This window comes from Hyperolius riggenbachi, chromosome 5 (genome assembly GCF_040937935.1).
Source record: "Hyperolius riggenbachi isolate aHypRig1 chromosome 5, aHypRig1.pri, whole genome shotgun sequence".
Lineage (NCBI taxonomy): Eukaryota > Metazoa > Chordata > Amphibia > Anura > Hyperoliidae > Hyperolius > Hyperolius riggenbachi.
In genome coordinates, this window is record NC_090650.1 from 87,185,601 (window position 1) to 87,197,277 (window position 11,677).

The 11,677-nt window shown below is 44.0% G+C and overlaps 1 protein-coding gene across 2 annotated transcripts in view; it reads left to right on the plus strand.

Moving 5' to 3' along the window:
• Window positions 1-11,677, plus strand: part of RAPGEF5 (Rap guanine nucleotide exchange factor 5) — a 430,024-nt gene that overhangs the window by 409,869 nt on the left and 8,478 nt on the right. For both annotated transcript variants that reach the window (XM_068235962.1, XM_068235963.1), the window contains 2 exons: window positions 630-694; window positions 7,587-7,641. In XM_068235962.1, coding sequence (XP_068092063.1) covers window positions 630-694; window positions 7,587-7,641 — 120 coding nt within the window. The remainder of the gene's footprint in view (window positions 1-629; window positions 695-7,586; window positions 7,642-11,677) is intronic.

Sequence of the window (11,677 nt, forward strand, 5' to 3'; positions counted from 1 at the left end):
GCGGTGCGGCTCCGGCACGGCTATTCCGGATAGCCACCGCTAATGTGAACCGGGCCTTATTGGGACTAAATCAGGAAAGGTGTGGCTCATTAAATAGAACACATTTCTCTGTCTATCCTAAACACTGGCAATGGCATGGATGGGGTTAGATATCCCTGATATTGAATTCCTCAGGTAGAAAAGCAGAATGAAGGAATGGATAAGAACACTGGAGCATAGCAATAGGAGTTGCAGAGAACAGTGTGGCACCTACTACCTCTGGATCTGGGTGCTGGAGCCACCAAGGTAGTCGATATTTCACTAAAAGATGTCAGTTGTAAATAACTGGTAGCAGTTTGTTCGGAGATTGACAGTCATTTACCAGAAAACGTAGGAGAAAAAGTAAATTGCATCTGGCCCATTGTGTTAAATCTGACACAGGCTCACAGCGCAATTTCTATAAAAGTTAAAACCATAAATATAGTTTATTTTTTTCTGCAGTAGAAACTTCCACAAGGAAAGAATAAGAAAATAAGCAGTATTCCAAAGCATTACAAAACCACAATAACATGGGGAGAAAAATCCCATTAAATAGAAACCAAAATCTCAAAGCTGTTTGATAGCCATAATAAATGTGTGTTTGCTTTCAGATGTCACATTCATCCATGAAGGAAATAAAACATTTTTGGACAACCTTGTGAACTTTGAGAAGCTGGTAAGTGATGTTTTGGTTACGATTGGTAGGCCAGTACTTTGCATTGATTTGCATGCTTTACTCTGCTGTTATCTTGACAACGTGCATTCTTGGAATAAAGCGAAGTGCAATGTGCTAAAATGCCTAGTGACCACGGTAATTGTAATGGGTAGATTCTGGCTCTGTGCTGTGCATATCTCTGCTTCTGGAAGTTGTATACGTCTTTTTATAGTCCTAACTTAGGGCCCATTCACACTAGAGCGTTTTGCCGGCCATTTCGGCAAAACGTTCAAGCGCTAGTGCTTTTTAAAGCGCTAGTGCAATGACGCCCTATGGGCACGTTCTCATTTGGGCGATTTGCGTTAATCGCTGGCATTTAACGCAAATGGTCAAACGCAAACGTGTAGCCTGCACCATTTTCAGGTGATTTCCTGGCGATCGCGTTTCAGTGCTATAAAAGCGCTAAACGAGATTGCGGAAAAATCACTCCCGCAAATCACCGGCGTTTTGCGCTTTTAAGTGTGAATAGGTCCGGGAGGTGGGGTGGGAGCAATTTTTTAAATTATTTTCACCACAATTCCTCTTTAAAGAGACACAGCGAAAAAAAATTATGATATTATGATTTGTATGTGTAGTACAGCTAAGAAATAAAACTTTAAGATCAGATACATCAGTCTAATTGTTTCCAGTACAGGAAGAGTTAAGAAACTCCAGTTGTTATCTCTATGCAAAAAAGCCATTAAGCTCTATGACTTTCAAAGTCATGGAGAGGACTGTTTTCTGACTTTTATTATCCCAAGTGTTAGTGAACTATTTACTGTCTATCTGCCAGAGGAGAGGTCATTAGTTCACAGACTGTGCTCTGATAGAATCATTTTGAATGCTGAGTGTTGTGTAATCTGCACATATTACAGAATGGTGCAATGTTAGAAAAAAACACTGTATACCTGAAAATAAAAATATGAGTATATTTTCTTTGCTGCTAATCTTCTAGTAATTATTCATAGTATACAACCAATTTGTTATATCATATATTTTTTTTCGCTTCAGTGTCTCTTTAAGTTCAGCAAGTTTTGGTAGGCCAGTACTTGGCACCAATTTAAAATTATTATTCTGCTCTCTACATAGATTTTCAATTGATTCAATGGTTTTATCCAATGTGTGGTCTAATCTAGTTAAAAAAAATAACATATATGGTGTACGCTTGCCATGAGATAGGCGAGATTGATTACCCCAGACACTGTACATGTGAGTCCCTCTGGAGACTGCTACTAGGTTGTGGAGTGAATGCACCATTGCAGTTTAGCTTCCTGCTTTGTGCAGACTTGTGAACCATAAATAACACACAGAGGAAGGGGAATTATTGGTATCTTTTACACCAGGCTGTATACTATTGCCATGATTTTTATGTATAAATATTTTTATATTAAATTCCTAAAATAATTTACAGAAGCTGCAGATTGATGTTTTACAGCTAATTTTTGGGGTGTGGATGTGATGCCCTCACTGCATCCCACCACAACACAAAAAATAACAGAATGCCAACAGGGTGGTATACATAGCGCCACCCCCAGACGCTCCTTGCCACCCTTTGGCCATTGACGTACTCCTAGCTGGACAGGAAGTACATCACTGGGATTCCCGGGGATCACCGCCGTATTCCCATCATTCCACGCATGCGCGCCTCAACGCTGCCACCAACCCTTTTAAAAAGGTATGCATTGCTGCTTGACTTACATCACTTCCACCGCGGACAGTAAGCTGGTAACGCCCTGTGGATTTTGTGTTGATTTGGAAACTTATGCCGTGACGCGGTAATTGAGCTAGGCCTCATTGCCGTAGCGTTACCTTGTGGTAAAACAGGGGCCTGAAAGATAATACACTGTAAGTAGCCAAATGGCTTGTGTAGTAATGAGATATGTTAGATACATGTTTACACTGAAGTGGAGTAACCCTTTAAATCTAGAATAAAGAGGTTTATGTGGATCATTGCCTCAGATTTTTGCTTGCATTGAATCAGAAATAGCCACACTATTTTTACCTTTGCGGTGTTTGTGTATAGAGCACAGTGGTAGTAAACAGACTATTTATAGCTGTGTGTTGTGATTGCCTGTCTGTTTGTTGCCATGTCTCACTGACATGTTGTTGTGATGTGGCTCATTAGTCTACGCTAGCCCCAAACACCCTCCCCACCTTGTGTTATTCTCCTTCTGTGCTAAATGGAGGCTGCTGGGAGATTGATCATTGGGAAATCATTTCCCGCCTGCGCTGCTGCGGATTGTTTTGATTTTCAGGGGCAGTAAACACTCGGCATGGGAGCTGTTTTCACTTCTGCAGTTTGGATTTTCTTAGAGGATACAGAGAGGTTGTCAACATGTCTTAAACCGCATCGGCCTGATAAATAGGAACGAGGGCCATTTATATCTCCCATGTCCATTGTTTTAATTCTGCTGTCCCTGCAGCTTTGTTCCTGTGCAGGAAGAAAATTGACATTTAAGCTTCAGAGTACATGTGACCTGCGAGCCCAGATGTGGCAGAACAATGAGGTGGTGAGAGCGGGAGCGCTGGCTTCATGGCATCTGCTGCCTCGTGTTTTGTCTAATAAATTATGATTCACTTCTGCCTGAGTGCAGAGCTTCCCTAACCTCTTTGAAGTAGCAGTCAATGTCTCTGCCCTTTCACTCACTCACTTTTGTGTACTGTGATAAAACAATCAGTCATGAGAGCGATATGTTCTGTTCTGCTGCCAGTGTTTCTTCTTCTACTCAAAATAATACTCAACACCAAAAGACAAGCTTTAAGTGGACCTGAACTCTTGCACAGGGCGCCAGGAAAACGGACAGAAATGCACCCTGTGTGTTTTTAGAGAGAAGAGCCTGTCTAATCCCCTCTCATCTTCAAGTAATCACAAGTGTAATTTGAGTTGCATCAGCACAGAAATTTGGCAGATACAGCTAATATGAAAACACAGGATGTTAACCCTTTGTCTGCTTCCATGAAAGCAGGAAGTCGACACACTGCAGATTAAATGCAGGTTTTCTGTAAGCTAGAAAAAAATTCATTTTTTCTTTAAAGGTTTTTATGCTGTTGCTTATCTTTTAGAACAGAGAGGAAGTTCTGTGTTCAGGTGCGCTTTAAAGGGTAATTCCACTTTAATAGAAAACTCTAAACTAAATAGTCTTCATCAGTCTATAAACGGAATACCATTAAATGTTATCTACTTTAGTTTGTAGCCGGTCCAACCTTCATTTTCTTACAAGAAAAGGTGCTGCAAACCATGGCAACAGTATATGGTTTGTTATAGTAACCACCCAGAATTCTTTCTCTGGTTGTCTCTTTGGTTTATAAGTCTGCATAAAGGTAGAAGTAAAATGCATCGCTCCATTCACACCTCTACGGGTTGGCTGGGTTTACTGCAGTGACAGATTTATTGTACATGAAGGAGGGATCCTTAGATTTGTTGACTAGGAAGATTACTTGATGTCAGCACTCTCATCTCAGTAACAGCTGACACGGGTGTAAGACAGTTTTTCCAATGAACTGTATGGTGAGGTTCAAAGTGACATCAAAGAAACACCTGAATTATAGAATACCCAGATAGCTCATGGTGACCCAGAACCACTAGGAAATGGTAAGGAGCTAAAAGAGACCAAAAAGCCCAAAAATGCTGGGAAACTTCAGGCCAGTGTGGTCGAGTGGGTGTACAGCAGTGACAGTGTGGAATATAGGGACAAGCCAAGAACATGATGGAACCCCCAGCCGCCGTGCAATATCTCATCTGAATGGTTGCCCACCGCCAGTGTGCAGCTGCTTCATCACATGCCAGTGCTATACACCAGCAGCACATGAGGTGTGAATGTGGAAGCAGCTGGACACTAGCGACCGGACAGGTGAGATATTTTAAAGGACAACTGAAGTGAGAGTTACATGGAGGCTGCCATACTTATTTCCTTTTTAACAATACCAGTTGGTTGGCAGTCCTGCTGATCTATTTGGCTGCAGTAGTGTTTGACTCAGACCAGAAACAAGCATGCAGCTAATCTTGTCAGGTCTGACAATAATGTCAGAAACACCTGATCTGCTGCATGCTTGTTCAGGGGCTATGGCTAAAAGTATTAGAGGCAGAGGATCAGCAGGACAGCCAGGGAACTGGTATTGCTTAAAAGGAAATAGATATGGCAGCCTCCATATCCCTCTCACCTCACTTGTTATTTAATGCTCGGGCATGGGGGATACATTCACATTTGGGGAGACGGAGGCGGGGCCACAAGGCCAATTACTGTAAGATTTCTTGCTGATATTGATCAGGAATCGGCCTGCGGTGTGTGGGCCACCAACAGATCTCTCTCCTATCAGATTTGATCAGAGAGAGATCTGCCCATCATTGCTGATGCATGAGCACATATTCACTCCGGTTATTACAACCCCCTCCCTCAGCTTCTCATATTATTCACCCTTATGGATAAAGCACCCTAGAAGTCCAGAGAATAATATACTCTAAAGAAAGTGGTAATCTTGCTTGCACCAGGAAATGCATGAACAGGCTGGACTTGTATGACGGTGATACCGCTAATTAATGGAGTGCCAGGAACCAGAAGCCATGTGTATATTTAGAATGGAGCAAATTACCTTGGTGAATCTCAGAAGAGGAAGTAATAGTTAGTGACCAGTGGTTAGGCCATAGCCAGTGATTACTCCTCTACACAGTGCTGATGAAGGGCAGGGAGTAATAACAGGGGTGGATGTTGGCAGATCATGCATGTGTGATTGGTGCTGAGCAGTGCTAGAGAACATTATCTGTTTCCAGCACATGGCCTCTCATCCTGTGTAATCCCTATAGTTTCCCAAGTAACGCCCAGTGCTCAGCATTATGCTGATTTTATTAACACGCAGGGCTGCCCATATTACTAGGAGTATTGTTTAGCTTCTGCAGCTGTGTGTGCCAGATAAAAAAAAGCTGCCAGGCTGTGTAAGTCCATGGATTAGTATTTCCATGCTGACTAGTCACTCTATAGCGGTGCTGTGTTCATACAACATTGTCACCTGTGCAGTTATGATATAACTAGAGTCCAGCATTAAAGGACCACTCCAGTGAAAAAAGTAAGCAGTTAAAATCTGACAGAACCAACAGGTTTTGGACTAGTCCATCTACTCATGGGGAATTCTCTGGGTTTTCTTTGTTTTCAAAAGCATTTCCTGAACGGCAGTTGAACTGCCAAAATAGTAAGATAGCAGCCGGCCTCCCTAATCACTTGTACACTATTTTGTCAGTTAGGTCTTTTTTCCATCTGTGCGCTTCTCCTCGCTTCTGTCCTCTTTTCAGCAACAAGTATCAATCTGTAACTTTGATGTGCTGATAAAAAGCGGACAGAAGCGCACTAAGGCCGAGTTCACATCTAGCCAACGCAGATGGCTGTGCGATCGGAACACAGTGCATCCGATCGCACGCCATCTGCGCCGCTGCCCACTGCGCTGCTGATCCTATCCATTGACAGTGATGGGATCAGCTCTGCGGTGCGGGCAAAATGCAGGCAGCAGTATGCAAGCGCTACCCAGCGCATCGTACTGCTGCACAGCACAGTAGATGTGAACGGTAGAAGGGCAGTCTATGCCCTTCTGCCGTTCCTGCGTTTCAGCACATCATACGCGCTTTCATATCCGCACGGAAGCGCGTATGATGTGAACAAGGCCTAAGTGGAAGCAAGCCCTAAGACTAAGGCCTCGTTCACATCATACGCGCTTTCCCGTGCGCATTTGGAAGCGCATATAGCATGTTGACACGCAGGAACAGCAGAAGGGCGCAAACAGCCCTTCTACCATTCACATCTACTGCACTGTGAAGCAGTACGATGCGCTATAATGCGCTTACGTACTGCGCCCTGCATTTTGCCCGCAAGCGCACAGCTGATCCCATCACTGTCAATGGATGGGATCAGCAGCACAGCGGGTAGCAGCGCAGAAGGCCTGCGATCGTACGCATTGCGCTCTGATCGCACTGCCATCTGTGCTTAGTAGATGTAAACAAGCCCTTAGCAACTGCTGTTCAGGAAATGCTTTTGAAAACAAAGCGAATCCCAAGAGGAAATGGGGTGGTCCAAAACCCGTCGGTTCTTTCAGGGTTTTTTTAACTGCTTACTTTTTTCGCCATAGTGGTCCTTTAAAGAGAAACCGTAACCAAGGATTGATCTTCATCCCAATCAGTAGCTGATACCCCCTTTCCAATGAGAAATCTTTACCTTTTCTCAAATAGATCATCAGGGGGCTCTGAATAGCTGATATTGTGGTGAAACCCTCCCACAGTGTGATGTCAGAACCATGGTCCTAACATCATACTGTGGGAGCCTTGTTGCATTGTGGGAAATAACAGCTGTTTCCAGCTGCCCAAAAAAAAAATGCATCTCCTTCAACAGAGATCACCTGCCAGCAGTAAAGATGTCTTCATGTGATACATTTCATAATGTAAATCAGGGAGAGGTAAGATTTTACAATGGGCAAACACTGACTAAATCATTTATAAATACTTAGTGTAAAAATTAAGTACTTTCGTTCAATACATAATTTTCACTGGAGTTCCTTTTTAAAGTGCAGATTGGCTGAGGTGACATGAGTGGGATTTAAGTGGTTAACCATTGAGCCTGCAGACCCATTTAGACCCATTTACTCCTTGACAGCCTTGTCCTGGGCACTGAAAATGTGAATTATACAAAGGCAGGAATAATTATGGTAATTTATTTGCAAAATACTTAATTCTTAAGTGACAGAGTTAGGTTAATCCCCGAGAATGGGGAAATCACATTTATTTCAAGAACTCTGGAAAAGGCTGCAGGCAAGGGATTTGCAGTACGTGCTGTAAACTGTGTGTCTGACCTGTCTGCTGCTCTCTCATGTGATGTCTTCTCCCTCTGTCTTCCAGCATATGATCGCTGATACAGTACGGTCCTTGCGCTACTGCAGGAATAATCAGTTTGGTAAGTGATCTTCTTTACAAGCTGACAACAATAAATATGAATGTGTACTGTTGATATTGGTCAACATTAAAAAAGGAACTTCAGCCTAAACAAACATACTGTCATTAAGTTACATTAGTTATGTTCATTAAAATAGATAGGTAATATAATCTCTTACCCACCCTGCTTTAAAAGAACAGGCAAATGTTTGTGATTTCATGGGGGCAGCCATCTTTTTGGTTGAGAGGAGGTGACCGGTAGAATGAGACCTGTGTCCTGATCACCCCTCCCAGCTGCGCGCGCATGGCAACGAGAACAACCACATCAGAAATCTCATCATGCTTTGCACAGCATCAGGGGAAAAATGCCTGGGCAGATTTCTTTGATGGGCGGAACTTAGCTTCTGTGCAGCTAAAAATGAGGCTAGGGTAAGAAAAGCAAAGTTCTGATGCTGTGAAACTTTTAAAAAAACACCATGCCTTTTCAGTGCTGCTGAGTAGATTTTTAGTCTGGAGGTTCACTTTAAAATCGTGACACTGCATAAATGATTTGTCTCGTCATTCTCTAGCATCTCTCTACTAAGCAGGCCTTTTGTGGCAGTATCAGTCTCCCCCCTCTCTTATCTTGCTCTCCTCTGCCATCTTCTTTTCTTGCTACACATGGTGGGGCAAGGACCAATATCCACACACCCCTCCCCCCAGCCAGCACAGTCCCATTTTTTCAGCTCCTTCACTGCCTCCCAAGTAACAGCAAGGAGAGGGGGCATCCCACTGATAGGTTCATGTACATTTGGCTCCACCCACAGTATATTATGACCAGGCCCATTGTTTTTGCTACAGCGCATAGTGGCCGTTTTCCTGCCTCCAAATGTTGGTGCATTTTATTTTTCTTTTGCAGAATCACATTAGATAACATTTTTGATTTTGATTTTTTTACATGCACTGCGGTGCACATTATTTTGTACCTCCCCAGCCTGCTAATGTGCTTCCAGCAGCCTAATGCAGAGTGGCACAGGGGGTGCTTGATAATTATCTGATCTGGATGCAGGATCCGCTTTACTCTTAGCCTGGTATAGCCAGCTGCAGCAGCCCTGCCCCAAGTTATTGTACAAGAGATCACTCGCTCACGCATTGCTACTTTTAAATACGTTGCTCTGTCATGCAGATGCATGCAGTTTAAACATGCTGTACATGTGCACATTGTGCACTCAGATTGCGTGCACTAAAACAGATACCTCTCTCCTCACAATAAAACAGCTGAAGACCTTTAGCTGGCTAGAGAGCGTCAGGGGCGATGTTTGGCCCAGGCAAACCAAGCAGCAGCTTGAGGCCTCACCCACAGCCGGGCCACCCATGCTGTCAGGGCCACCCTGTCTGTGACTTGGATGGCCACCACTGCCTCCCTGTCACACACACACAGCTTTCAGATCAGCGGCAATGCGGGGGGGGGGGGGGGGGGGAGGCAGGGATTACGGATCACACTACAGATGCAGAAGTGAGGTCAATGCTTACTTCCTGCATTTGAAGTATTCCATACTCCTCACTTCAGGTCTGCAGGTATGTAAGTATTGAGGATGAGGAGGCAGCAGGAAGCTACACACCCCCACTGACACTAATGCCGTATATGGAGAGGAGGGGCAATTTGCTGCCTATACTGGGGGGGGGGCTTGGCTATTTATACTGGAAATGGCCACTTATATTGGGGGGGGGGGGGAGGCTTTGGCTACCTACCTATACACTGGAGGGCTACCTATGTTGGGGGGACGGAGGGGAGAGACAAGGATGGGCAATGGAAAGGGCAGATAAATGACCTCATCACTGTTACCACTGTCTTCCTTTGCAGTCAAAAGTCAAGCCAGGTGCTTATATCACATTATTTTACTGACTGCAGTGTGGCAGGGATGTCAGAATCATGGGCAGCTGTGAGGTAAGACAATAAAATCCCCTCATAGTAAACTTCAAGGAACCTGGCCAAGTAGTTTACTGTATCAGAAGTTAACTATATCAGGACCAGTCATACATTGTATATTCATGCAGGTCCTGCAAGAATATACAGCAGGTGCATGTTCATTCACACTCGGTGACTGAGTTTACTACAACCAGAGGTTTACTATACCGAGATTCTACTGTATCATATTGCAGCAGGTAAAACAGAATATATGCATTTCAGTTATATAATTGGCGGTAGATTAGCTTGAACTGGCGATTACGTAAAATCCCCCATCACAGATATAGGGTTTGCTGCTGCCGGTTACGGTTCCTCTCACTGACGCTAATGTGTTGGAATAATTACACACCAGCGTGAGGATTTCTGCCTTTTGTTATTGCCAAATCCAAAAATAGAAAGTCTATCTGGGTGAACAAAATCGCTTCCATATTTGCCTCTCAGAAATCGTCACATTGCATATGGTCACATTGTCATTTAATTGTTTCCCAGATCATAGCAGAAATTAGCTGTTGTAAATAATACAAAAGCGCACCACATGTTTAGGAGGACACTTCTGCCATTGTTCCTTTGTATATAAAAATAGCCGTAAAACCAGGCGGAGTGCAGAAATTTCGCCCCATGGAGCCTCATTTCTCATTGGCAGCTCCAGGGACGCGGTACAGTGAGAGATGGCAGCCGCTGAGGAGAGCGGCCCTGCGGGCAATAATATCAGTAGTGTGAATTTTATGAAGACATTAGACTAATTTGCCAGCTCCTCATGAAGACTTTGTTGGCCGTTTGGGTTCTCTGGGGAGCCTGGTAATCTTTAATCGCTGCGGGTATCTGAAAATTGTGCTAAAAAAAACACTTATCCAGACAGGCCACCCCAACAAAGCAGCCAGGCGACCTCTGGGCCCCGTGCATATTATGTGTTTGATTACGTACAGAAGACGGTACAGGGGAGTCACTGAGACGGAAACACTGCAGGCGGAATGTAATAAATATCATTTACATTCAGGCCAGGCAGAAACATTTCATTCTCCGCTAAACCCCAAAAAGGCGGTAATCACCCTTTGGAAATCCTCTTGCAAATATTGTATTTCGTTGATCCGCTTGCTAAAAAAACAAAAGTAATTAAAGCAGTGAAGGCATTTAAGCAGAATGGCAGTCATGCTGTAAATTGCTAAATTCCTGAAATCACCTTCCCCCAAGACAGAGAGAGAAGCAAGACCACCGAATTATTGCTGCTCGGATGGGAAAAGAGCTGTTAGGTGTCTTGCTTTCATATGGCGAGAATAGGGGCAGCCACAAGTCATTGTAAAGCATTATGGTTTTTTTCTAAAACAGCCAGTGGGTTTTACATCTATAAAATAAACATGTATGTTTTTCCTGCATGTGGATTGCTGTGCAGGAGAGCAGCTCTGGGAGGCGGCGCTGGCTGCAGCTGTAAGCTGCTTACCCACAATCCGGCAAGAGACGGTAAACTTGGCTCTTCACCGGAAAGTGACAAATCCCCGTTCCATGATTTAAAGCGAAACTCCACTTTCGTCTGAAAAGTACAATAGATATGTATCCGTTTCCATTTCAACTTGCAGCCAATTGTACACTTACTGACAGTTTATAAACGTCCCATTCCCAGAGCGTTTAATTAGCAGCAGACCTTGTTACTTGTTTCTTTACTTGTTCTGATTGGCAGCAGTTCAAATCTAAACACTGTGGCCAAGTTGTGGGCCAACCTCAATGTCTAATGTCCCCATAGCCCCCCCCCCCCCCCCCCCTCATACAGTTGGTGTCTAGTGGTCCTCCCTCCCAATACAGTTCCCTGGTGTCGAATGCCTGTTCCCTGGTGTCTAGTGCCCCCCCTCCACCCCTTTACATTTTCCTGCTGTCTAGTGCTTTCCACCTCCTTATTCCATATATCTTTACTGTTCGTCTAGAGTGGGCCAAGGATAATGAAAAGGCGGGAACCACTTGCAGGCCAATTTTGATGGCTCTGAGGGCCAGAGTAGAGTTTTACATGTATGGTATACATCAGCTTATGGAATGTACACTCCTTATTTTACCTTAGAATTAGTAAAAAGGCCCACCCATTAAAAAACAGGCGCTAGGCCACGCCCGTTCCCACCCGCAA